General features: G+C 55.7%; 2 protein-coding genes and 1 non-coding gene across 8 annotated transcripts in view; 1 reads left to right on the plus strand and 2 right to left on the minus strand.

Moving 5' to 3' along the window:
- On the minus strand, positions 1-10,347 carry PRSS57 (serine protease 57). Of its 3 annotated transcripts, none has more exons than XM_045202395.2 (5): positions 10,247-10,347; positions 4,925-5,078; positions 3,428-3,572; positions 1,638-1,901; positions 1-389 (listed from the first exon to the last, which is right to left on the minus strand). In XM_045202395.2, exons 1-5 carry the CDS (start codon positions 10,329-10,331, stop codon positions 177-179), a joined length of 861 nt encoding a protein of 286 aa, XP_045058330.2. In that variant the 5' UTR covers positions 10,332-10,347; the 3' UTR covers positions 1-176. The 3 variants fall into 3 exon arrangements, with proteins under 3 accessions (XP_045058330.2, XP_053767171.1, XP_053767170.1); XM_053911196.1 differs by lacking the exon at positions 10,247-10,347 and adding an exon at positions 5,826-6,015; XM_053911195.1 differs by lacking the exon at positions 10,247-10,347 and adding an exon at positions 5,454-5,576.
- On the minus strand, positions 8,030-8,136 carry LOC112312715 (U6 spliceosomal RNA). The gene has a single exon (XR_002975605.1). It is a non-coding gene; the product is annotated as a U6 spliceosomal RNA (small nuclear RNA).
- The window catches only part of PALM (paralemmin), a 24,079-nt gene continuing 8,235 nt past the window's right edge, over positions 10,334-26,177 (plus strand). For 2 of the 4 annotated variants that reach the window (XM_053911192.1, XM_053911194.1), the window contains exons 1-6: positions 11,416-11,471; positions 21,131-21,182; positions 21,584-21,664; positions 21,851-21,981; positions 23,649-23,799; positions 25,310-25,343. In XM_053911192.1, the coding sequence (XP_053767167.1) occupies positions 11,431-11,471; positions 21,131-21,182; positions 21,584-21,664; positions 21,851-21,981; positions 23,649-23,799; positions 25,310-25,343 (490 nt within the window). In that variant the 5' untranslated portion in view covers positions 11,416-11,430. Of the gene's footprint in view, positions 10,390-10,558; positions 10,798-11,415; positions 11,472-21,130; positions 21,183-21,583; positions 21,665-21,850; positions 21,982-23,648; positions 23,800-25,309; positions 25,344-26,177 lie in introns of those variants that run through there. The other 2 variants (XM_053911193.1, XM_024569200.3) reach the window with 2 other exon arrangements.

Here is a 26,177-nt window from a genome sequence, read left to right on the forward strand (position 1 = left end):
AGTTAACATTTATTCAGTTATTTGGGCCCTTTTTGTTTGTAACTGATGCCCACGCCCCAGCCCAAGCTTCCTGGGTTTGGGGGCCACATGGACCCCTGCCCCAGCCATGGAGTTTCCCAGGCTGGAGCTGTTGGCAGTGGTTGTCGTTTCATTTGTGTACCCAGTGCTGCTGTGGTTCAGGCAGCTCCCGTGGGGGTCCCAGTGGTCCTGGGTGGGGGGCTGTGCTGCAGGCTGCGCGGGCGCTGCCGAACCACATCCCAGATCCAGGGCACGAAAGTGGACACCTGTGTGTACACATCTGGAGTCTTGGGGTCACCGCACCAGATGCCGGAGAAGGAAACAAGGCCATGGGCCCGGTTCCTGCACACCAGGGGCCCCCCAGAGTCTGCCTGGAATGGAGGGAGAGACAAGGTCAGGGGTTCTTCTCTCAGCCTCACTTTGCCTGAAGGGGTCTCTGCATGTAAAGCCCACCAGGACACTTCCCTGCCCGTCAAACCCTACCATGACACCCTAGTGCTCTTACAGCAGAAGCTGAACCCCTCACTTCAGCCTTCAAGACCCGGTGGGTCCCACCCACCTGTTTGCCCTTCTCTCCCTCTTTCACCAGCCTTCCTGGCAGCTCCTGGAGCAAGCCAAGCTCCATCCAGCCTCTACCAGGGGTGTCCAGCCTGCAGCCCACAGGCCTCGTGCAGCTCAGGATGGCTATGAATGCGGCCTAACACAAAATTGTAACTTTACTTAAAACATTATGAGAATTTTTTTTGTGATTACATGTCACAATGTGTGGCCCAAGACAACACTTCTTCCACTGTGGCCTAGAGATGCCAAAAGGTTGGACACCCCTGCAAGCTTTTGTGCGTGCTTGGGACCTGTTACTGCCCCCTGCTGGACACTGCTTGTATAAACAGAGAAGTCTGCGGCTGTGCAGTACAGACCTGTTCGGCTGTGCATGGCAACCCTGTGATTGTCTCTCTGCCTGGCATGCCCTCTCTTAGATCTTAAGGTTCCTTTACAACTCAGCTCAAAGGTGCTCTCCTCAGAGAAGCCTTCCTGAATACTCATCCTAGAATTCCTGGCCCCTCCCCTCCCCTCCCCTCCTGGTCTCACCCTAATTGTCCTCTGGAATTACCGGTAGCCCTGCCCCTATGAGGTGGCAATTCTATAAACAGAGAGAGACAGAGTGAGGTCCAGAGAAGTGAAGTGACTTTCCCAAGGCCACACATCTGGAAAGTGGCATAATCTGGATTTGGACCTGTTGGGCTCCAGAACCCGTATTCTGAACCACTGAACTCTCTTGTCTGAAACAAAAGACTGTCCAGGCTAAGTTTCTCCCTCTGCAGTAGGGCCAGGGTTGCCATTTGTCCAAACAGGGTATTAGGAGCAAGAGCTCCTTGCTCAAGCTCTGCTACTGCCCCCTACTGGCTACTGCTTAAAAACACGCGAAGGTGTAGCTCTGTGCACTGCCCAACCTGCACAGCCATATGTGGGAGCCCGGTGACCCTGGGCTCCAGGTGAGGCCCATCTGGCCAAAGGTAAGTTGGGATTGAGTTCCCAAGGCTCTTCCCAGCTCTGACCGTTCCCTGTGGGCCTTGGTTTCCCATATGGTCAGTGGGAGGGACGGAGAATGAGTATCTTACTGAGCAGAAGCCTCGTCGCCGTCGGTCCCCACTGTGAGTGCAGACCATAGCAGGCCTCAGGTGGCCCTTCCAGGAGATGTTGCAGATGTTCAAGTCCAGCACTCGGACCTCGGCCTCCATCAGCCCCGGTGGCACCTCTTCAAAGTTGGACACAGAGCCCCAGCCAGCCACCCGGCACCGCGTCCCGGCCCTGAGTGGCCTGGCACCTCTTTTCGGCAGCCCCAGCAGTCCCACTGCAGGACCCAGGATGGCAGAGCTGTTCAACTGCAGAGAGAACACTGAGTTTTGGACCACCTAAACTGTCACCACCTCTCCTGCCTCAGTTTACCCATCTGTGACACCTAGTCTCTTTGCCTTAATACAGAGAAAGCAACAACTGTCGGAAGGTCTGCTGCTTTTGCCAAGTGGCGCCAGTCTAAGAGTCCCCACCCACTCAGACCAGGACTGTGGCTTCCTCTCACCTCCTCAGCCGCCCAAAGGATCTTTCTAAATATCATCTCTTTCCCTGCTCTAAGCCCTCCCATGGTTCCCCATTGCCCGCAAGATGAAACCTCTTCTCCTCTGCCCCCATTCAGCTCTCCCCTCCAGCGGAAATGAATTCAATGCCATGCCCTGGGCCCAGCTCCACACTTTTGCTCACAGTGTACCCACAGCCTGGAGCACCTTTCCTCTCTAGCGTTCAGGTCTCAACTTAGACATCATCTCCTCCGGAAGCCTTCCAAGATTCCCAAGCAAGGGCAGGCACTTCCTCTGGGCTCCCATGTGCTCCTGTCAAAGCCAGTTTACCCTGCTGCCACCCTCTTGGACTGGCGGCTCTAAGGGGATCAGTCCTAGGGTTTGTTTATGGCTGTGTCCCCGCTGACCAGCAAACAGCTGGCACTCAATCAACAGCTATGGAATGAATGACTCGGGCCCCTGGTTTTGGTACTCCCTGACCTTGGGCACAACTCTGACCACCCCCAACCTCAGTTTCCCCATCCACACAATGGGATGGGTAAGTCAGAGCAGTGGGTTCCAGGCCTTGGGGTTCCATAGGTGAGTGAAACTCAGGCTTTGGCTGCTAACACTCACTGCCTCCTTCATATTTCCCAAGAGAACCCCGCTCCCCGGGCCCCACTGTTCCCAGGGACCTATTCAGGCGTGTTGAGTATCTCTCCACTTTAATTGTTTACCACATTTGGAGAGCAAGTTTGGGGCATTCTCCCTTTAAAACAGAGGCCCTGATGATGACTGGAGTTGAATTTGGGGTGCCTGGGTGGGAGCTGCAGGGGGGGGTGGTCTGAAAGGGCACCCCCTCATGGCAGGGCAGAGGGAAGCTCACGTTTCTGAGAGGAGTCACCTCCTGGCCAGAAAACCCCAAGCAGGACCAAGTGGCAGGGTCTTTCATGGCCCTGGTCCCTCTCGTATCCCCCTTTTAGCCTGGACATCGAGCACCGGCTGTGTGCCATAAATGGTCACAAACGAGGTAAAAATTCCTGCCCTCAGGTCGAGAGGAGACAGTGAGGAATGGTGAAGTAGCGAATGTGCAGGCGCTGCTAGCAGGTGACAGCTGCGCTGGACAAAAGAAAGGTGGAACAGGGTCAGGGGAAGGCAGGACGGGATCAGGGTGCAGGATGGGGTGGTTGTCCAGAGAGGCCTCCTGAGAAGGCGGCATTTGAGCCAAGACTTAACCCAACTCAGATGTTTCAGGATCCTTCAGCTACTTCTAAAACATGTCCAGGCATCAGAGGGGTGGCTGGGACAGGTAAGACCTACGTCCAGTGTGTCCCCACCACCACCACCACGCTCACCTGCAGCAGACAGATGTCATTGGCGTGGGTCGTGGGGTGGTAGTCAGGGTGCCTGATGACAGCCGAGATGCCAAACACCTGCTGGGTGCGCTCTGAGGTGCGAAGGGCGTGGGCCCCCAGCACCACCAGAACCGTTCGGAGGTCTCTGCGGGAGGGAGGGGTGTAGTGAGCAAGACTGGGGGAGGGCTGCCTGTCATGGGCTTTGGCAGCTCCATCTGCAAAGCCAGTGCACAGCAGTCTATTTAATCCTGATGCCAGCCCTGCGCTAATAATGATGTTTGTTACCGTTCCCACCGCAATTATAGCATTAACTCTAGCTGTTGCAATAGTAATTCTAATAACTATTATAAACTATACTTAGAATGAATAGAATATTTATTTATTATAATTCTCACCTCAATTATATTATTACCTCGGAAGGGGTTCAGAACAGGCCTCCCCAAGATGTGTCCCTTTGGCATGCGGATTATTTTGAACTGAAGGCCCTCAAGACCTCGCAGGCTCACAAGAAGCTTCTGCCTCTGGCTGGATCACCTGCATGCGTCTAAATGGGAGCCTTGCCCATCGTGAGAGTATCACCAGAGATAACCTCTTATGGCCCATCTAGAGAGAAGGGCAGCCTTCTAACTACTGAGCACCCGCTCTTCTTAAGGCCTCGAGGGTGACCGTTCTCCCAGTCGATGCCTCAGGCACCTGGCCTCATCGCTACCTCTTCTGTCCTTTCTGTTCCTGAACCTCTCATGGGCGTGGGTCCTGCACCTCCCTCATGGATGTGGGGCTCCCATGTGTACGTATGTAGTAAGTGTGGTTATTTTCTCTTGTTAATCTGTCACATGTAGATTTAATTACTAGACCATCGGGAAGAACCTAGAACAGTGGAGAAAAATTTCTTCTTCCAATAATTTTAATATTAATGTTAATGATTATTATAAAAATGTACTTTGCCCTGACTGGTATGACTCAGTGGGATGGGCAATGTACCACCAACCGAAAGGTCGCAGGTTCGATTCCCCGTAATGGCACATGCCTATGCTGCGGGCCAGGTCTCCAGTTGGGGGAGTGCGAGAGGCAACCGAAGGATGTTTCTCTGGCACATTGATGTTTTTATCCCTCTCTCTCCCTCCCTTCCCCTTTCTCTAAAAATAAATAAATAAAAATCTTAAAAATATATACTTAGAACAAGCACAGCGATGATAACATCTATTTATTATTATGGAGGTCGCTCCTTCGGTACTTCTCTCATGGACTCCACCCTTCTCCCTCTGCTGTCCCATAAAGCTAACCCCACTGAGGTGCCTCCTCCTTCAAGAGCCCCGCAGGGGAGGGGTGGGGTCCGGCCATTCCAATCATGCCCTTGCCTGGAATGTAGCAATGCCCACACCAGGAGCCCCTCTCACCACTCCCGCCACCACCATCCGCCCCACTCCCCCTGCGTCCAGAGCATCCTGGGGTCCCAAGTGGCAACAGGCAGGGGGAGGGGGCCCAGGGTGGGCTCACATGTCGCTGAAGCAGTGGGCAGCTGAGACCACCCAGCGGGCGCGGAGCAGGAAGCCCCCGCAGTGATGCTGGCCATTGAAGCTCATGGATGCCATGTAGGGACGGGAGTGTGGGGTCACCTCTTGGCCACCAATGATCCTGGCCCCCCAGGAGCCTGCAGAGGGAAGGGCGAGCATGTGGGGTACGGCAGGAAGAAGGGCTAATGGGGGCAACTCAGGCACTGGATGGGATGGGGGTCGAGTTGGGGGAGAAAGAGTCAGAGATGGGCAGAGAGAGCTGGAAAGAGAGATGCAGAAGGACAAGAGTGGCGAGGAGCCCAGAGAAGGCCCTTGAGTGCACTGGGAGGAGGACTGAAAGCCAGGAAACCTGGGCCAGGACCTGGTGGAGGCCCCAGCTGGGCACCCTGCCCACCCCTGCTGAGGCCCCAGAGGGTGACCAGGTAGGGTTGTAGTTGCATCCAGTCGGAGCCTTAGGGCACCTGGAGAGTTAATGGGTGGAGCCCCTGTATGGGGCACCCGGGGGTCCTCACCTGGAGGCCTCATGGACAGCGTCAGGGCAGTAGCCACAGTCAGCAACAGGTGGTCCCAGCCCCCCGCCTCAGGCCCCATGGCTAGCGCAGGCTGAAGTCTCCCTGGAGAACTTTGAGGACTGAGGCCCCCACCCTCATCCAACGGCCCTGAAAGGGGGAACCCAGCTGTGGTCTGTGGTTGGAGGCCCTGCCAGGCCCCATCAGCAACGACCAGATCTGAACTGGTGGTTCTGGGACACCAATGATTCAACCGCCTTGGGGTTGTTGATCATAATTGCAGGGGAGGAAACAGGGCACTGGAAGGGAGCAGGGGGCTGCCTGCCTGGGCAAACCCTGGCTCTGCCAGTCCCTGTGACCCCAGAGGTCACTTACCTTCTCTGTCCCTCAATTTACCCAGCGTCTTGGTCAGTTCTTCCAGCCACGTGCCCTTGGGGGGTTGGCATAAATATCAACTGACACTGTGGGTATGTGGCTCAGTTGGAAGTGTGGTCTCATTCACCAAAAGTCAATTCCTAGTCAGGGCGTATACTTAGGTTTCGGATTTGATCCTGGTCAGGGTGCATACAGGAGGCAGCCAATTGATGTTTCTCTCTACATGGATGCCCCCCCACACCTTTTCTGTCCTTTCTCCCTAAAAATCTATTTAAAAGAAACATATCCTTGGGTGAGGATTTAAAAAATATATAAATATCAATTGAAGCTTCAGATATGTGGAAACTCATTTAGTCCTGGAGTGACGCAAGAATGTGTTATTTCTATCTTCATGCCACTGATGGGGAACCTGAGGCAGAGAGAGGTTAAGTGCCTTGGCCAAGGTCACACAGAGAGGGAGTGAGGGGACCAGGGTTGTAGCCTCAGGACAACTATTGTCTCTACCAGGGACCAGTTTTACCCACAGGTGGGCCCATTTCCTTCCCATCTGATAAGCAGTTGTGAAACTGGCAACTGTCCTTTATGGCCCCAACTAACCAAGCTCCCAGGAGCCCTGAGTAATGGGCTGGGTAAGGGCCTGTTTTTTCCAACCTGTAACTGGATTGTTTGGGGCTACACAGAGGATGGTCTTGAACCCAGAACTCCTGGACTATATAGTCCTTGATAGGTCTTTTCATGGAGGATTTGGGTGGTTTTCTCAGATTAGACTCAACAACAATGGTGATGATGATGATGATAGCTCCCTTTACTAAACATTTTTGTTATTGATTTGTTGAAACTCTTTATATATTGAGGAGATTAACTCATGATCATATTAATTTCTTTTCTGAGAACTCTCAGGTGCAGAGACACAGCCTCCCTGGGAAGTGAATTTAGGTTCTGCTGATCTGCAGATGGACCAGTGCTGAACGAGCCAGAACTGGGTAGCCCCATTAGGTCCCCATCCCCCTTACCTGTTAAGTCCAGCGCTCCCAAGGCGATGGAGCAGACCAGGAGGAAAGCAAGGGTCAGGGCTCTGACATGCTGCTATGTAAAGGGCCCAACCTGGTCTGAGCCTGAGGTTTGGAGTTATGAAGCTGGGGAAGGGGGAGCTCCAGAGCCCCTTCCTTCTGCAATATAGTCCCTTTCATGTCCAGCTTACCCCTTCTTGGCCCCTTTTGGGATGGGAGACACAAGGCATGAGCTGGAGTCAGGGCTAGGGGGAGGTAAAGGGGTCTCTGACTCAGAGACAGAAAAGGAGTGGGCTTTTGGGGCCCACTTCCCTGGAGTCCAAGGGCCCCAGAGGATGTCTTGGGGCAGCCACAGCTGTGAGGTGGTCTCAGGGCAGGGTCAGGGGTGCTGGGTACGGCGACATCCTAGATAAGCAGAGGTGGACAAGGACGTGGGAGAGGAAGGGGAGTCATCATAGAAATGTGGTGCAAGTGGTCCAGAAAGGGGTGGGGCCCCACACAGATGGGAGCTGCAGCGCACTGAGCGGAGAAGACTAGGGAGTGGGTGAGGTGGCCGCCTCTCTGGAGGGTGACAGGGCGAAAGGTCTACTCAAGACCACTGCTTTAATTCATGATACAACCTGCCTAGTTTCGCCGCCGTGCTTTTTCTTTTCTTTTTTAAGATTTTATTTATTTTTTTAGAGAGACGATCAGGGAGAAAGAGGAAGAGAAACATCGATGTGTGAGAAAAACATCTACCTGTTGCCTCTCACACACCCCCAATCGAGGACCTGACCTGCAGCCCAGGCAAGTGGCCTGATCGGGAATGAGACTGATGACTGACCTTTCGGTTCGAAGGTGGGCACTGGACCCACTGAGCCACGCCAGCCAGGGCGCCACCTCCATGCCTTTTTGAGGTCTGCCCCTGCCACCCGGGATGCCTCTCCCCACCATCTGGGCCTGGCCTGACTTCCCCAGCTCATATGTTGCCACCTCCAGCCAGCCCCCTGGAAGTGACTACATGTGTGCTTGAGTCTGGGGTGTGGATATTGGGGACCTGGAGTCCTCAGGCAGCCACTTGAGAGCTTCAAGGAGGAATTTGGCTTTTGGTCTGAGAGAGATGGGAGCCCAGGAAAAGTCGGGCTAGCAACACTGTAGAATGGTATATGGGAAGGGGGGAGGGTCCCAGCAGCCCATACACACTCCTCTTCATCCTATTTTTTTTAACACTTCATGAATTTGCATGTCATCTTTGCGCAGGAGCCATGCTAATCTTCTCTGTATCATTCCAATTTTAGTATATGTGCTGCCGAAGTGAGCACTCTTCCTCCTATTTTTAAACAAAATGCATCCAGCATCCCTCAAACCTGAATCATTTTCTTAGTAGACAAAAAAAAAAAAATGCCATTTCTCCGACCACAAGGATTCTGCATCCCTGGCACCTAACCCTGCCAGGTGCACAGTAGGTGCTCAATAAATCTTTTTGGACTGAATGGACACAGGTCTTTTTTGCTGCGCCATATGTGTACATATTGCCCCTGGCTGTTTTCACGTTGCAACAGAAGACTTGGGGCTGCAATGCTGAAAATACTTACTATCTGGCCCTTTACAGAAAGAGATTGTCAAACCCTGAGCTCCTGCGTGGTGGGCCCTGTTCCAAACCTTTCCTGGGTATTCACTCCGTTACCTCTTCCAGCTGCCCTTGAAGATGGGGAAGTGAGGCTCAGACAGGTTAAGAAACAGACATAGGGTCACACAGCACACGTGGCTCTGAGCTGGAACTCAAGCTCAGGGCCCCTGATGTGTTTCTCGGGTTCTCTTTTCTTTTCTAAATCTGCTAATTTTTCTCACTGTTTGAATGCCAAATGAATGCACATTCACTGTAATAGGGGGAATGAAAAGGCCTGTAAAGAAAGAGGTAGCAGTATCCCTGCCCCCTTTGGGGTGCACCCTGATGCATCTTTCCCTAGAACCCATCCAAAAGTATTTTCCTTTGCACACACACACACACTTATTAAGCACCTGCTCAGTAAAACCATTTTACTTACAAGAAAGTAAAGGGGTTTAGAAGAATCTCCCCCTCCTGCCCCTCCCTGCAGCCAGACCCCAGTAAGTGTGTTTGGGGCCAGGGGACTAGTATTCTTATAAAAACCTGGGAAGTTAGGGCCACAGTCTACATGTTGGTGGCCCCAACTTCCACCAGTGACAGGTCCCGCCTGTGTCCTGATCCGTGGGATCCACATGATGATACATGCAGCATGAAGGACTCAAGATAGACTGAGAAATCAAGGGGAAGGCAGGGGAACTGGGCACCTCTGTCTTCTGCCTGTGCCTGACTCCACATGATCTTACCGAGACTTCCCCCAGCACGAGCCAGGCCTCACCGAAAACTCCAACCTGGACGACCAGCTGCCCACCCAGTGTCACCCCTTTGTTGTCCCCTCAACCCCATCCATGTCTGCATGTCTGCATGTTTGCAGTGGTTCAATCTGCAAATGGGGGGACCCCAATGCCTATCATCCCACATCCCATCGGTGGCAATCCTGTCAGCTCTCCCTTTAAGATCCATACACAATTCACCTGCCTCTCAACGTTGTCCAGCCTCGGCGTCCTGGGGGGCCCTGTTCAGCCTCTTCCAGGCCGCCAAGCCTCTCTGCTATACCATGGTTAATCCACTCCCCTCCAGGCAGCCAAAGGGTCCTTAACAAAAAGAAACTGGCCTTGGCTGGTGTGGCTCAGCGGATTGCATGCCGGCCTGTGAAACAAAGGGTCCTTGGTTAATTCCCAGGTTGGGGGCACAAGCCTGGGTTGCTTCCAGGTCCCCAGTTGGGGGCTAGTGAGAGGCAACTGATAGATGCTTCTCTCCCTCTCTTTCTCCCTCCCTTCCCCTCCCTGTAAAAGTAAATAAATAAAATCTAATCTATATGTATATCATATTTATACATATATATTAGATTTTCTAATCTAATCTATATATATATCTTCCTTTAAAAAAATAAATAAACTCGGTTGGTCCCTCTCCTGCTCTAAACTCTTCCGTGGCTCCCCAGTGCCCTCAGGACAAAGCCTGAGCTCTCCTTGGTCCCTCTTCTACCCACCTCACTCACTCTGGCCACAGGGGCCTGCAGTGTGTGTTGTGGGAGCTGAAGCAGATTTAAATCATTGAACTCCCTCCGACTCTAGGACCAGGACCAGCGCCCAGCAAGTGCTCAGAAACGTCAGGAATTGCTGTGTTACCATTTCTCTTCAAACGGGCCTGGCTGGGTCCCACCACCGCGCCTTTGCACTTGCAGTGCCCTACCCTGAACGCTCCTTTTTCAGACCTCCAGGCTGCAGCGGAGAAGTCGGCTCCTCGGAGCGGCCTCCCGGACCTCCCCTGGGGTCCCATTTGTCCTTCGTCCCCCTCGCCCCACCGCCCCTCCACCCGCTTACCCTCTGGACCAGGAGCCGGGGCGGGGCGGGGTTTTGGGAGATCACTGCTAGGGCTAGCGCACAGACCAAGCCTGGCCGCCAGCATCTGGCCTCTCGGACACGGGATGAATGACTCCGGGCGGGGAACCGGGCGCGGCTCCAAGGTGACAGACCAGGCCAACGGACTTAGGGGAGGTTGCCGGCAAGGCCCGCGCGCGAGGATGGGGACGCTGCGGCAGCCGCGGCGGCCGGCAGGAGGCGCAGCCCGAACCTCTGCGCGGGGAGGTGGGAGGGGACCGAGCTGGGAGGGGAGAGACAGAGAAACGCCGTGGCGGCGGCGGCGACGCGCGCACTCAGCCCACCCCCCGCGCCCGCCGCCGCCCGGACAATAAACAGCCGCGCGCGGGGCGATGCCCGAGCCGGTGCCTACACCCCCGCGCCGCGCAGCCCGGGTCGCTAGGCCTTAGCCCGCCACCCCCACCCCCACCCTCCCTCCCCGCCCCTACGCACCCGCCAGCGTTCGCCCCCGCTCAGCATCGCGGACCCACTCGGACCTCCGCTGGGGAAATGGAGTGAGTAGGCGCGCTTGGTCGGGGGCGGGGAGCTCGGGTGGCTGGGGAGACCGAGCAAGGAGTGAGGCTTCCACCCCACCCCGTCCGGAGCGTCGCGGCCCCTCGCAGAGAGGGAGGTGGCGAGGGGCTTCTGGGACTCCCAGCTCCTCTCGGAAGCACTTGGGCTGAGCAGCGCCCGCCCTGAGGCCTCCCCCATCCGACCCAGGCGGCCCACCGTCTCAGAGAGACTCCGGAGGCAGCGGCTGGGGGCAGCCCGGGACACTGGGAGGGGGTGGCGCGTATCTCTGTCCGCGCCCCGCCCGCGTCCTGTTGGCGCCCCGTGGGCTAGCCTGGGCCACCTGTGGACTCCGGAGTGGGCTCCCTGGGATGATGGAGTAGCCCTCCCCATTGCACCGTCAGGCCTTGAGGTCATCCGCCACCCCCCACCTCACCCCCTCACCCCCCATCCTGAGCTCGCTGCTCCCTGCCCTGTGCCCTGGACGCGCCCACGGGCTATTCCTCCCTCCTCCTGGCTGGCCTCCCCAAGGGCCTCGAGTGCTGTCCAGAGACCCTGCTAAGGCCGGGTGGGCTGCCAGATGTTGTGCCGAGTTACCGCTGGAGGGAGGGGCCTTCTCTCCAGGCTTCCGGTCTGGGATGTGTGAAGTCCAGGTGCTTTCAAATAAGGGAGCTTGGAGGTGAGATCCCCTCCAGGGAAAGTGTCCCCTAAATGGGGCCCCAAATGGGATAGCCAAGAGTCCGCTGCACCCAGGTTGGAATAGAGGGGGTAGCCTGGGTCTGTGGGGCTTAGGAGAGGAGCTGCTGGGCAACAGATGATTCTTGTACAAGCAGGTGCTAAATGAGTGTGCATGGTCATTTCAGGCAGAGTCCTTCTTTCTGGCGTCAGGGCGGCCCCATACCTCCATTCCCACAGGTGGGCGCTGAGACGTTGTGGAGTGTGTTTGTCAGGGAGGGGAAGCAGGTTTCTGGGGTTCCAGCAGCCCACCCACTATGTGTGTGTTGGGGGTGGACATCTGCTGCCCTGCTCTGGGCCAGGTCCCCATGCAGCTGGAGGCCTGGACCTGGAGGTCCAGCCCGTCCAGCTCCTATTGCCCTTCCCACTGGGTGTGTTTTCCAAGCATACACCTTTCCTCCAGGGATTCACCCATGACCCACCACACCCTCAGCTGGGTGGGAGCCTCCGCCTCCTGCCCTCCCCTGAACTCGACACCCAGTGTCCTCTGCTTTTGAAAACCCAGACAAAAGCCCAGCTGCACCCCAACACACCCTGGGAGTCTAGCCAGGGGCCCAGGGGAACCAGGGCCAAGACTTGTCTGCACCAGGATCCCCCACTTGTTTACCTGCTCTGCTCCCTAGGCCGAAGGGGCACCTCTGGGCCTCCTGCCAGCAGACCCTGGGAAGGGGGCTGCCTCAGGGGATGAGGGGTGAAAATCTAGGAAAATGCCCACTCAGAGCAGAGAAATGAGGGGACTTTTTGGTTGGACCCCATTTTTTTCTTTCTCATCACCCCTTTCTCAGTGTGGTCACTGAGGCCTGAGGAGGGGCAGCATGCCCCAGAGTCACATGGCACAAGGAGGGTGTCCCTGCCCTGTGCCTTCTTGGTCATAGGACAGATGTAGTGTGATGGCCCCCCATTAGGTGAATCACTGGCTTTTCTGGGTACAGATGTGGGCTGGGCCTTGGTAATACCTGGCTCGGATAGCCATGAGAGAAAGCCTCCATCCCCAGTGCTTGGGGTGACGATCCCAAGATCGTGTGGGGAGAGGCTGCCCTGACGGGAACACCTGCCTTGGCTCCCGGTCCTTTTCCAGGAGGGCAGAGTGGGCCCCAGGCACAGAGGCAGCAGCCACTAGAACAAATCACTCACCTTGTTCCGTTTCCATGGATTTTGCCATCAGAGTCACGGCAGGTGGTTGTGGCTTAGGGTGGTGCTGGAAAGTTTCTTTTAAAAAATAAATTTAAGAGTTTGACAAAATTTCATTAAAGGATGAAACAAAATTTTCACTAGTTTAAGAATTTAAGGATTTATTGAAAAATAGTGAGTACATAATCACCAAGGTGGTGGAAGAGATGGCTGATGCTGCAAAGACAGGACAAGATTTGGGAGCGGCGGGGGTGGGGGGGGTGGCAGAACAGGGACACACTCCTGGGAGGGGAAGCGGGAGGCCAGTCCTGCAGGGGAGAAGATTTGCTGTGTGGGCCGGGTGAGGTACTGCTCCCCTGGGAGCCTCAGGGTCAGGCTGGTAAAAGAAGGAAGTTTTAGCTTAGAGCAGCCATTCTCAGACGCCCAAGCCCTGTCCTGGGACAGGAGCAGGAGAGCAGAGCTGGGGTAGCACCTTCCCAGGGGCCGTCCCACTGTCAGGCCTGGACATCCTCAAGCAGTCTCTGATGGGTGCTAACTGGGTCCTTAACGTTTCCTTCACACTTGCTAATCTCCCTTTTTATAAAATGAGTTTGTTTGTTTATTTACTTACTTTTAGAGAGAGGGGAAGGGAGAGAAACATTGATGTGAGAGGGAAACAGCCATCTTACGAGCCCCAATCCAGGGACTGACCCCACAACCCCGAGTCTACTGTGAATCGAACCAGAGAACTTTCACTTTGTGGGACGACGCCCAACCAACGGAGCCACACCAGTCAGGGTGCTAATCTCCCTTCTTAATGAGAGGCACAGCCAGTTAAAAGGCAAAAGTATAGAGTGATCATTGAATAACACGCTTTCATTTTCAGTATGTCTATTTCCCAGGGTTTTAACTCTGTGGCAGTGGCTTCTTGTTTTCCTGGTCTTGGTAACAATGAAATGTGTCTTTCTAATCTAAAACAAGGGGGGTGGATTCAAACAGTAAGTGATATGAAGGGGAGGAACATGCAGATAATACTAGCGTTGGTAGCAGGAACATGGGAAGGTGGTTGGAGAAGCGCTGGCAGCATTTATTTACTTAAAAATCAGTTAGTGAGCACTTGCTGTATACCAGGCCCTGTTTCTGAGTGCTTTGTCCCTGTGTATTCTCTTGATCCTTACAGTAGCTCTGTGAGGTGTGGAAACTGAGGCACAGAGAGGTGACATGACAAGCCTGAGGTCACACAGCTGTGAAGGGGTGGGTGGAGGGAGGGTCAGGGGGTGGGGACAGCAGGGGGAGTCGGGGATGGGGTGGAGTGGGGTGGGAATCTCTGTACCTTCCTATTTCCCAGAGGCTCTGGACTACTCTGCAGGGTTCCCGGGTATTCCAGCATAGCTTTTCAATCTGGCTGGTGGTCTTTGCCCCTGGGGGCATCTGCCCCTGCATCCTCCCCTGCAAAGACCCTTACTGTGACTGCTGATTTGAGAGTGGGGCATGAAACGGGGGTGTCCTGACTCCTTATGAGACTGGGCATGTCACTTGCCTTCCCTGGGCCTCACTTTTCACATTTGGTGAATAGGGGGAGGTATAAGCCCACCCAGTCCCCTCTGGGCAAAGTTAGACGGCCCCTTCCCAGGTGGGACACAGGTAGACGAGGAGTGGGTGCTATATGGACTTGGAGCTTGTAAGTACCACCTGCAGCCCCACGAGAGACCTACCCTCAAGGGTCTCAGATTTTGATACTGGGAAATGGGTTGACATTCTGAAAAAAAACCATTATCACCTTTCCCAAGTCTGGGACCCTGTTCCCATCCATCCTCCCTCTGCCCAGGAAGTGTCTCCTCTGTTCATGTAAGAAATGCTCCCTGCTGCCCTGGCCAGGTGGCTCATTTGGTTGGAGCATTGTCCCGTGCACCAAAAGGTTGCAGGCTCAATTCCTGATCAGGGAACATACTTAGGTCACGGGGTCGATCCCCCGGTCAGGGCACATACGGGAGGCAACCAATCAGTGTTTCCCTCTCACATCAATATTTCTCTTTCCCTCTCTCTCTCAAATCCTCTGATGGGGATTAAAAAAATAAAGTGCTCCCTACTGATCATCCTAGCCCCATGCAGGGTCAGAAGGCTTGGGGGAACTCCTGGAGGGTCTGTTCTGAGGTGTGGAGGAAGGTTTCCTGGCCCTTTTTCCATCATGGATCTTTTCTGTGAAAGATATTTAAGGGTTTACTCTGCAGGAAGAAGGGAGCACCTGGTGGAAAGAGTGGCCCATGCAAAGGCCTGGAGGTGGGAAGGCATTGGAAGAAGGGAGCACTTTTTGGTTTATGCTCTTGGGGCTAGGTCTTAACAGGCCTAGAGTGTCCCTTTGGGGTGTCTGAGCTCTGGAGAAGTGAGAGCAGATGCCAGGCACCAAGAAGGGGCTCTGGCAGCTGAGGGGCTAGACCAATGGGGAGCAAGTCAGGGTTCAGCCTGGACAGGGCCTGTTGGGGCAGCTCAGAGACAAGTGCCAGAGTCAGGGGAGCAGGGCCCAATGTCTGGGTGGACATGGAACTGATTTCAGAGCTGTGTGGTGTCAGAGCCGTGCACAGGGCCAGGTGGCCTGGTCAGGAAGAGACGGCCAGTCCCTGGATGCACAGGGAGGCTAGAGGGCACCCTGGCCATGCTGCCAAAGGGTCTCTGTGCAGCATGGGAAGGCTGAGTAGAGGGCTTGTATCTGAGGATCATGAAATTGGGCTGGGATGTCTGTCTCATTCCCAAAGGTTTCAAGCAAGAATTCAGTAACAGTCAGAGCCCACCACTGGGACAGTCTGGATAGGGCTGGAAAGCCAGAGGTGGGACCCCAGCCAGGCCTGTGGTGGGCAGGATGGGTAAAGACCATCGTGAAGGCAGGCTGGGTGGGAGATGCTGCATGGACAGGTGGTAGTGGTGAGACGGGGTGTCGCCTGGGAGCCCAGCCTGGGTGCGCAGGGGTGGGGGGGGAGGGGCTTGGCAGGGGGCCTGCAGGGAGTGCACATGTGATGCCCTAGTCGCTTTGTGTTCAAATCCTTCTGATCATGGAGAGTCGCAGGGCAGGCCCAGCAGGGCAGGACCCCACCTCTGGCCCTGGCTCAGCTCTTCCTGAGAGGGTCAGCTTTTCTGCTACATAAAGATATATATTTATTTTTTCCAGCTTTATTGAAATATTCATACACCACACAATCCACCCACCTAAAGTGTACAATTCAGTGGTTTTCAGTACACCCACATAATTGTACAACCATTACCTCTAGTTCCAGAACATTCCATCATCCCCAAAACAAGCCTAATCACCAATGGTAGTCGCCCCCATCATCTTTCCCTAGCCCCTGGCAACCACTGACTCAGTTGCTGTCTCTGATGAGCCTGTTCTAGACACATCCCGTGAATGGAATCACACACTGTGGCCTTTTGTGTCTGGCATCTCTCACTGAGCATCATGTGTTCAGGATTCACCACGTCGTGGCGGGTGTCGGTGCTTCGCTCCTTTTCATGGCTGAATAATATTCCAGGGTGTGGACGGGCCTCATTGTGTTTGTCCGTCCATCATTGATGGGCATTTGCGTTGTTTTGTATATTAATTCACACAGTCACTTCCAAGGTGGTTGGGGCTTGTCCCTTGTCCTCTGCTGGATGCAGAGAACCCAGATTGTGTTTTAGATCAATGTGACAGAGTTTCTTAAAAAAAAGGAAAAAAAGAGGTGGTCATAAGACAGGTGATCAGTCCATGGGGGTGTCCAGAATGTGACAAGGGGAAGGGGACCCTTAGGTGGAGGCCTTGTCCAAAAATAGAAAGACCCTCATTGACATGCTGGTCCAGTGAACCTGTGTTGGGTACCTGCTGTGTCCTGGGTGCTGAGGACATGGCAGGGACAAAAAGAGACAGTTACTGTCCTCGTGGGGAAACGAGAAACAAAATAAGCAAAGGTCCTGCGTGTTGCATGAGGGGGAGAGCTGACGAGGGACTTGCGGGGTCCTGGGGGCTGAAACTTAAATAGGGAGACCAGAGAAGGCCTAAATGAGGAGGCGATGTCTGACAAGAGGCCTGCGGAAATTAGTGAGGCCTGTGGGTGCAGGGAGAGTGTGCACCAGGCAGAGGACACAGCCAGTGCAAAGGCCCTGGGGTGGGAATGTATTTGGAATGCCTGTGTGTGGCTGCAGCAGAGGGAGGGGTAGCCAGGGACCATGGGTCTTTGGGGCTGGTCTCTGCAGTTCGATTTGCCTTGAGACATGTCCCCTGGGGAAGGCCTCTACCTGCAGTGCCTCCATTCATGCTCCACTGCCCTTCCTGTCCAGAGCCCAGGGCAGGGTCCAGCTCTTCCCCCTCGCCGCCCCAGGTTAATAGGCAACAGGTTTGCTCCTCTGGGCCTGTGTCCTGCTCCGACCTCGGTCTCCACCATGGGGGTGATGCCTCTCTGTCTTGAATCTCCTAGGAAGCTCATGCCTCATGGGCTGTTCACCTCACTAGTGACAGTAGTGGTCCTGTGAGTCACCTCATGAAGGGAGGAGATCCAGGAAGGCTTGCTGGAAGAGGGGACTGCACTTGAGCTGAGCTTGGAGGTGAAGGAGGGGAAGTGGAAGGCAGGGGGAGCTGATGGAGGGTGATGGATAAACCAAGGAGGGCTTGAATGGAGGCTGAGAGGCTGAGGTTTTCTCAGGGGGGGTGGAGCTGTGCAGAATTCAGAGCCAGGAAGGTGCGGGGGAGACAAAGGCTTCACCGGGAGCTGGGAAACAGCAGGTGGAATGGGGACTTCCCCCACTCCATATCTCCCACCCAGGTCCAATGGGGGAAGGGGCCCATTGAGCCACTGGGCTCCCTCTCACACCCCCCACCTCCCAGCCCCGTGACTCTGCCGCCACCCTCCCCCATGGCCAAAGTCTTTGTCAGCTGTTTCCTTTCAATTAACACAGGAATGTTCCAGCTCTGGGCTCTGAGCCTGCCTGGGCCTGGACCCCCTCATTCTGGCTGGAGCTGCCCAGGCATGGGCTCTGGAAGAACTAGTGTGACGATCCCCTCCACCCACTGCCTCCGTCCCGCCTGTCCTGCCCGCTGGGTGACCTTGGGCTGGTTGCGTAACCTCTCTGGGTCTTTAAAAAATAAAGGCCCCGCAAAGCTGGGGCCTGGGCTGGGGCTCAGGGCTCCTTGGGTTTGGGCCTCATTAACTCATCTCCTGGGGCCGGGATTATCTCATGCGCTTGCAGCCGACACCCTTGCCTTGTCCTGAGCCGCCCACATTGCCGCTCCAGCCCAGAATTTGCTCCAAATGCCATAAAAATAATCGCACAGGCACTGAAGCCTGCGTGTGCTGAGGGTGGGCGTCCAGGGGAAGGGCGAATCCCTTCACCAGCGGCTGAGAGTGCGCTGTGGCCCATTGCGCAGTGCAGCCAGCAGAGACTCAGAGATGCCAGTGACTCACCCGGGTCACAGCCAGTGGGGGCAGCTGCCACGCAGCCCTAAATCCTCCTGAGCTTCTCCACCCAGCGTGTAAGATCTTTTGTGATCTGGCCTCTGCTTCCCTCAGTGAGCATTTCAACCATCACACTGACACCCCCGCCCCCGCCCGCCCCCACCCCGCCAGACCTCAGGGAGACCCTGTGCTGCTTGGGCTCCGGAGCCTGCCTGTGTGAACAGAGGGCTCGTCACCACCAGTGAGCAGCTTCACTCCGTCCACTGATAAAACAAGTGTGACCATCTCCCCCACCTCGCAGGACCATCAGGAGGATGGACACTTAGCATATGTCATTTAAAGACCCCCTCCTCCCCAGCCTTAATTTCCCCTCCTGTTGAATGGGGCTGAGACAAGCCTGGAAGGTGGGGAGCTCCTGGGAAGCAGTTCTTATTTATCGCTGTTTCATGAGGGTTCTATGGTCCTAATTTGTCTCATTTTTCACATTTATGATGCTGAACATTATCTTGGCTTGACCTTGGCTACCTCCAGCCAGGGATGTGTCCAGAAGCCCCTCCCTGTGCTGGAGCCCTGGACCCAAGATGGGACCGTCCCTCCAGCAGTGGGGGTGGGGAGAGCCAGTTAACTCTGCCTCCTACCCTTTCTAGGAAGCCCCTGAAGCCCACGGCCTGAAGCCTCTACACCCCCAGCGCAGGGCTGGGGGCGGGAGATGCTTGGCGGGCCCCACGTGGGCCTCCCAGTTGCCTTGGGGACGGTGCGGTTGCCAGGGTGACCGCCTCCCAAGGGCCGCCATCCATCATCCGGAGCGAGGCGGCGGCGCCCTGGCGGGGCAGGGTGGCTGTGGCGCCCCCAGGCCCTGGTGTTGCGGGGGATCGTAGGGGGCGTGCACAGCCTGCGGCGCTTGGACTGTGACAGAGACAGGAACAGGCAGGGCTGAAAATTCTCTTCCTGGGCCCTCCGGGCCTTCCCCTGCCCTGGCTCGACCAGCAGAGACAGGCCACCCAAGGGAAGACACTGCCTGCCTTGTCTGCAGCCTGGGGAGCTGGCCTCACAACCAGTCCTGTGTCCCTGTGTCCAGCCTGAATGACCACCTGCCTTCCATGGTGGAAATGTGGCATTAGGTGGCTGGTCCTTCTGCCCAGCATGGCCCTGTGTGCACTGGGGTCTCAGCTGCTGTATGCACGCCCCCCAACTCTGCCTCCTTCCTGGAGAGATCCCGGAGGCCTGATCAGAGGTGGGAAAATGGTGGCCTGGTGTGGCCCAGAGCTGGGCAGTTGTGGTTTGAATCTGAGCTCTGCCGCTTCCTAGCTGTGTGACTTTGGGCAAGGAACTTGCCCTCCCTGGGCTTGGTTTCCAGCTATGGGAAGAGCACACCATGTAGAAGGAACAGCAAGTGCAAAGGCCTTGAGGTAGAAATGACCTTGTTGCGGTGTGGGCACAGCCAAGAGGTCCTGCTGGCTGGAACAGTGAGAAAGGAGAGCAGAAGGGATGAGGGCAGAGAAGTGGGAGGGTCTGGTCTATGCCAGAATCATGATTTCTCTCAAGGGGTGATGGGAGCCAGGGGGACTTTAGAGCAGGAGAGTGGCAGGGTCTGATTCTCCTTTTGAGATGTTGCCTGTGGTTGTGGGGTGGAGAGAGGGCTGTCAGGGGCCAGGGAGATGGAGGGTGGTGGTAGAATACTGGGCTGGGTGGGAAATGTGGGGTTTGTGGGAAGTGAGGGGTTAGGCCTACGTGGGAACACAGGGGTGGTACCCTGCCTGCATCACACAGGGCAATGGGGCAGGGCCAGAAACCTAGCTGATCCAGCCCTTCAGGAAGGGCCTGTGAACTGAATAGGTGGATCAAGCCTTTCCTGAACTCCATCCATCTGAACAGTCTCTCTGTGGAAGGAGAGAGGGAAGCCCAGAGGGTGCGGCTGGTGCTGCTGGGCCTCTAGGGGTCACAGACTGGGGGCAGGTGCTACCCGCCAGGAAAGGAAGAGCTGAGTGGGGTCACCTGCCTGGGGCGTGGGAGCCAGATGACTGCAGAGGTCTCAGGGAGGCCAGGAAATTGAAACTGAGTAGGGCAGGCAGATGGGGCCCTGTGGCCCAGGGTAGATCACCCCAAGGGCACTGGGGTGGGGGGTGTGGTGGCTTGGGCTGGGGTGAACCCAGCACACTGGATTTGAGCCTCTCTTTCCCTACTGAACCTCAGCAGGAGGCTGTCTGTGTATAACAGGAGGCTTTAGAGCTGGGTATCTGCTCCCACTGTGCAGGTGGGGGAACGGAAGCCCAGAGGGGCAGAGGGTCTTTGGAGGCCACAGGGTGGCTCTGGGCCCTGATGCAGGCCAAGGAGTGTCGGGGGGTGGCAGCCAAATTACAGAACCAAAGACCAGTCTTGTAATTTCAGTCCCTGTGAAGACACCGGGCTTTGGGCAGGGGAGGGGGGTGGCTGGGCGTGGTCTGGACCCCACTGCTCAGACCTCACCTCCGCCACCATGGCCAATCGGCCCTGCCCCCATTGGACGGGGCCTCCTGTCCATGCCTCCCCAGGGGCCCTGGGGTCATTCGGGGTTTGGAGCAGAGCTCAAGGCCCCCTCCCTCCCGCCCCCCACCCTGAGCTGGAGAACGCTCTGTGGGTGGGAGGGTGGGCCTCCCTGTCTGGGCCAGGAGGTGATACTGTGTGCCCCGGAACACCCTCCACCTTTCGGTTCCTGGAGAACCCTTGTGCATCCTTTACAGCCCAGCCTCAATGCCCTCTCCTCCCCAAACCCTTCCTGGGGCTTTGGGCGGAGCCTCACCCTTCCTGTCTCTTGGTTTTTCCCTGAGGGGGTGGCAGGAGAATTTGTTGGGAGAATTAATGAGGTAATAAGGCTGGATGGAGAGGATGGTGCTACCTCTGGGTGGGGGACGGGCAGGAAGGGGTCCCACTTTGCAGAAAGGAAACTCCAGGAAGGAAACTCTAGGAAGGAAACTCCAGGAGGCCAAGCCTCGTGCCATGATCACCCAGCTGGGAGACACAGGGAGGGATTTGAATTGGATCTGATGGAAGTAGGGGTGGGGTGGACCCCTGGCTTCACCTTGTCTGTTTCCCCCAGGGTCCTGGCGGGGGAGACCACATTCCAGCAGGAGCGGCTGCAGGCCATCGCAGTGAGTTTTTTCTGTCCCTTGGCCAGTGTGGCCAGTGGGGGCACTTGGGGTCTCAGAGGCTCCCTACACTCAGTCCGGGACTCCTATGACTCGGTCGTGCCTGCTGGCGCTTCCCCACTAATAAAAACTGAGAGACCTCCTTAGCCCTTAGAATGTGGAATCTTAGACCACGAGCCCTCTCAGGCTCCCTTGCAGGTGGGGGAACTGCGGTGTAGTAGAGCCCTGCCCTTATGCCAAGGCTGGGAAACGGGCTGGCAGGGGGCAGGTGGGGCCCAGTGGGCCAAGTGGGTGCCATTTACAGAAAAAGCAGGATCTCTGTGGACAGACTCTTGGGTGGATTGGTGGGGTCTTTGTGGCCCCCCTGCCTGGTCCTGACTCCATCCCGTCTGTCCGTCTTCCAGGAGAAACGGAAGAAGCAGGCCGAGATCGAGAACAAGCGGCGGCAACTGGAAGATGACCGGCGGCAGCTGCAGCACCTGAAGGTACCGGGCAGTGGGCTGCCCCCGCCCCCTCCCAGAGCCTGGCCTCAGCTAGAGGACAAGGAGGGGGCAGCAGTGCCCAGGGACCCTAAGCCTTGGCCACATATGGGATTGGGGCAGCGGGGAGGCTGAGGTGACCCTGACTCAGACTCTGACCCTGATTGTGACCCCACCCCCCACCACCCCCAGTCCAAGGCATTGCGGGAACGCTGGCTGCTGGAGGGGACACCTTCCTCAGCCTCTGAGGGGGACAAGGACATGAGGAGACAGATGGAGGAGGATGAGCAGAAGGCCCGGCTCCTGGAAGAGTCCATCTCCAGGTGGGTGGGGAGCCACACAGACCTGCATGAAGTCTGGGTGTGGGAACCCTAAGCAGTGGGCTGTGAGGACGCTCCCCGAGGGCCGGCATGGGGTCTGGCTGCCTAGCTCTGTGTGTGGTGGGAGCAGGGAGACCTCCACATACTGGAATGGGGGTGCACAGGCTTCGATGCCAGACCTACGTGCTGTAATGGGGACGTGTGACAGGGCTCTCGGGGCCCCAGGCTGCCCTGCTCGATCCCTCCCTTCTCCTGACAGCCCAGCAGAGCAGGTGCATGAGGTACGTGGAGTGAGGGCGGATCCCTGAGTCCCTGAGGATGGGAGTTGCCAGCAGTGACCTCCCCAGGGGCTTCCTGGCGCCAGCCCAGCTGAAGAGCTCTTCCCAGCTCGGTTCTAATGGAGGCCACAGAGGCACTGGCAGCTGGGCCTGCAGGAAGGCTGGGAGGGGCAGGCTGGGGAAAGTGACCATCCCCCCAGGGCTGGGACAAAAGGCTCAGAGTTTCCGGGCAGGCCAGAGGCCCAGGCTCAGCTCCAGGGCAGCAGGGTCAGGGTTGGGGGAAATGACAGCCAAAATTCCCAATGTCCACTTGGCCAAGGGAAGGCCTGAGAGGCATGAGCCTGCCCAGGTCCCCACAGCACACTGGGCAATCGCCCTAGAGGACACTGAGGCTGGCCCTATGGTGGAGACCTGGGCTCCTGGCCTGATGTGTTTGGTTTAGAAGAAAGTGGGCTGGGGTTACCCTCCCCAGGCTGGTTTTCCACCTGTGAACAGGGAGGCAGAAGTTCTCCTGTGCATCTTAATTCCGACAAACATTAAGCTGGGGACTGAGACAGGTCTGTGTAGAGACAGTGGGGACTGACCAGGCAGAGTCCCATGCTGGGTGGGTTGGAAAGTTAGTGGAAATTACCAGCCACTGGACTTGCTGGCTGGACAAGGTGGGCTCCTTTACTTCCTGCACTGCTGGGTGTGGTCCTGCCGGGGTGGGGCATGGCGGTGGGGCTCGCCTGAGCCCTACAGTGACGGTGGCACTTGTTGAGTGCTGTGGGGCCTTGGCTTTCCCCTTCCCAGGGTAACTCACTTCTCAGTGGCTCTGCTTCCCTGCATTTTGCCCATTGACTGCCCCCTGCCCAGACACCTCCTTCAGGAAGCCCTCCAAGGCTGACCCAAGCTGTGTTCATCCTGCTGACCTGGGCTCACTTTGTAGGGGGGCTGCAGATGCATCCCTGTTTGTCCTTCTCGTGGGGGATGGCTGGGCAGGATTTAATGTGCCAGCTTTGTTTTCATGGGGTTTATGTATAGCTGTCTTCCGATACTTGGAAAGTGACATATTTTTTCCAGTTTTTCTGAAGAGATAAAGCTTCCTGTAAAAATAAATGTATTTGAGTGGAAAAAAAGGAGAATGAGTTGGAAGCAAATGAGGTTGGCAATGGCACGAGTGATGAAGGGACAGAGCGGCCTGGGTGCAGGTCCCAGCTCTGCTACTTGCTGGCTGCGTGTATGCTTCAGTCTGCCTCAGTTTCCCCAATGAGGAAGGGCAGTGGCAAGAATACCTCACAGAGTGTTAGGAAACATCAAAACCGAGCCCCGCCTCCCCCATGGAGTGCCCAGAATGGCTCTGGGCACGTGGCCATGCCTCATGAGGGCTGCTGCCTCTCACCCTCTCCCCAGGCTGGAGAAGGAGATTGAGGTGCTGGATAATGCAGATGCGCTCCCAGCCACCGCCAGGGAGAACAGGGCCGCGCCGCGTCTGGCCCACACCCCGGCCCTCAGCCCAGCCAAGGAGACCCAGAAGGCAGAGGTGGTGCAGAATTCTCAGCAGGTAAGGAGGTTCCCAGGACCCTGGGGTGCAACCTCATGCCTGCTGTGGCCAGATTTTAGAGCTTCTTGCGTAGGAATCTCAGCCTGCCGCTTCCCAGTCATGTGACCTGGAACATGTGGCTTTGTCTTGCTGGGCCTTGGTTTCCCTACCGGTAAGAGGACCCATGTACTGGGGATGTCACAAGTGGTGAATGAATCCATGAATGACAAGCATTTCGTATAGGACCAGACACTTAGGGAGCTTTCCACAAATGCCACTGACCTGTCTTCCTTGTCATTACTTTTATTGGGCACCTGTGAGTACTTGGCCTGTCCGTGCCAAGCATGTTCTAGTTGCCATCTGCCCAAGCCCTGTGACAGCCCTTTCAGGTGGGAACAGCGTCCGCATTTGATGGAAGACAAAAACCGAGTCCCAGGGAGATTGAGAGAGGGGTTCAAGGCCACACAGTGAGGAGTATTCTTTACTGGACTTAGCTATTGATTCTAGGGCCTGATGTCTATGCCAGCTTCTGTTGAAACCAGACCCTGGAACAGCGGGCCCCAGGCTTGTGGTCACCACAGTATGTTGACACAAATTCATGAGTCTCCCAACTACGTTCATTGTGTCCAGGACTCAGGGGGCCTGTGGCACATGCTTCCTTTCCCCCGACTAATCCTTGTTACCCCCACCCCAGATGCCCAAGGAGGCACCTGATTCATGGGAAGGCTGGGCAGGCTTCCCAGAGGAAATGGGTTTTGAAGGTTGAATAGGAGTTCTCCCGGTGCAGACTCAAAAAGAAAGGGGGCTTTCAGTGAGACTGATTAAGCATAGACTGGATTGGCATGGTCCCTGCCCTCATCATGTCCATGTCCCGGGGGTTGGAGGGGGTGGGGGACAGAGATGCTGGCTGGGCAGATAATATACAGGGTGGGGCAAAAGTAGGTTTACAGTTGTGAGTACATGAAACACAGTTTATTCTTGTATTATTACTTATTAATTATTGTGTTATTTCTATACGAACAACTGTAAACCTACTTTGCCCCACCCTGTAGTAACCTGAGAGACTGCAATGAGATGGAGTAGGGGGCACTGCCTTTGGATTGGGTGGTCAGGGATCTGAGAGAGGAACCAGCCAAGCGAAATCCAGGGAATAGACTCCCAAATGGAGGGGACACGGAAAGGCCCTAGAACAGGAATACGTTCAAGGAACAGCGAGGAGGCCAGGAAAGCCAGCCAGAGAGAGGGGGAGGAAGGAGAGGCCAGTGGGCAGGGGTCTACTAACACAGAGTTCAGGGCATCCTCAAAAAGGATTCTGGGGCACTAGGGAGTCACTGATGCTTCTAAACAGGGCAGGGACATCAGACTGTCACAGGCTAGGGCAGGGGTGGGGGATGGGTCCAGGAGGAGATGGCACCTGAGATGGGGTCTCCGCTGAACCAGACTCATCCCAGGCTCCTACCCCAACTGGTGGTGGCTAGTTAGCGGGAGCGGGGTGCCAACACCACTGACTCCCCTCCGTTCTTTCTTGCAGACCCCGGTGGGCACGCCCAAAGGTACACCCAAAGGTACGCCTCTCGCAGGGACCCGCTGGGCCTCAGCGCCCTCTGGTGTCTAGAGTGGGGATAGCGGATGTGGGAGGGCGTGTCTTCTTGCTAGTAACAATAATGGTAACAAAATTCATTATTGTTACTACTCTCAAGGATCCCACCTGGAGCCTGGTCTCCTGCCCTCCTCATCACTGCACTTAGTTTTCACAACGCCCTTGGGGTGGAGTTGCTGCAGCGCCACCCTCCACACCTCCCAGGTTTGCAGATGAGGAAACAGGCTTCACAGGGGTGTGACTGGCTGAGGTTTTAGCTCCAGAGCTGAGGCTCTGGGTCTGCCCTGTCCACACGAGGGTGCCTGGCCTTGGCTGACCTCTGTCCACTTGCTCTGAACTCCTGGGCAAGTGGAGGGGCTCAGTTTTCACATCTGTAAAGTGGAGACTGTGGGGATAGAGGGGCTTGTGGATAGAACAAGGTCTCCACTGTCCTGAGGATCAGGCACCATTCAAAAGAACGAGGGTCCAGGAAACAGACAAAGAAAAAAGCCCGAAGTTTGAACTCTGGGACCCATTGTATGGCCCCCAAATTATTACAGGTATAATATACACATTAGCAAATATTTCATATGTATATGGAACATTTAATATATATGCTTAGGTATAAATACATAATATAGTTATTAACTATATGAAGTATATTAAAATTATTTAATATAAATTGTACTTTAAAAAAATATATTAAACTTGTCTACTTTCCTGTGTAACTTGTGAAAGGCGAGTCACCAACTAGAATCGTAGGTGGTGGCCAGAAATGTCTTGGCCTGATTTCTTTTGTGTTAAATATTCATAAGGAGAG

Source organism: Desmodus rotundus, chromosome 9 (genome assembly GCF_022682495.2).
Source record: "Desmodus rotundus isolate HL8 chromosome 9, HLdesRot8A.1, whole genome shotgun sequence".
Classification (NCBI taxonomy): domain Eukaryota; kingdom Metazoa; phylum Chordata; class Mammalia; order Chiroptera; family Phyllostomidae; genus Desmodus; species Desmodus rotundus.

Excerpts from the sequence above, each read along its gene's own strand:
- PRSS57 (XM_045202395.2), bottom strand. The coding sequence starts at position 10,331 with ATGCTGGCGGCCAGGCTTGGTCTGTGCGCTAGCCCTAGCAGTGATCTC. Across the intron at positions 5,079-10,246 it reads CCCGGCTCCTGGTCCAGAGG|GCTCCTGGGGGGCCAGGATC; the intron begins GTAAGCGGGTGG and ends TTCCCTCTGCAG. Across the intron at positions 3,573-4,924 it reads GCCCACTGCTTCAGCGACAT|AGACCTCCGAACGGTTCTGG; the intron begins GTGAGCCCACCC and ends TCCCTCCCGCAG.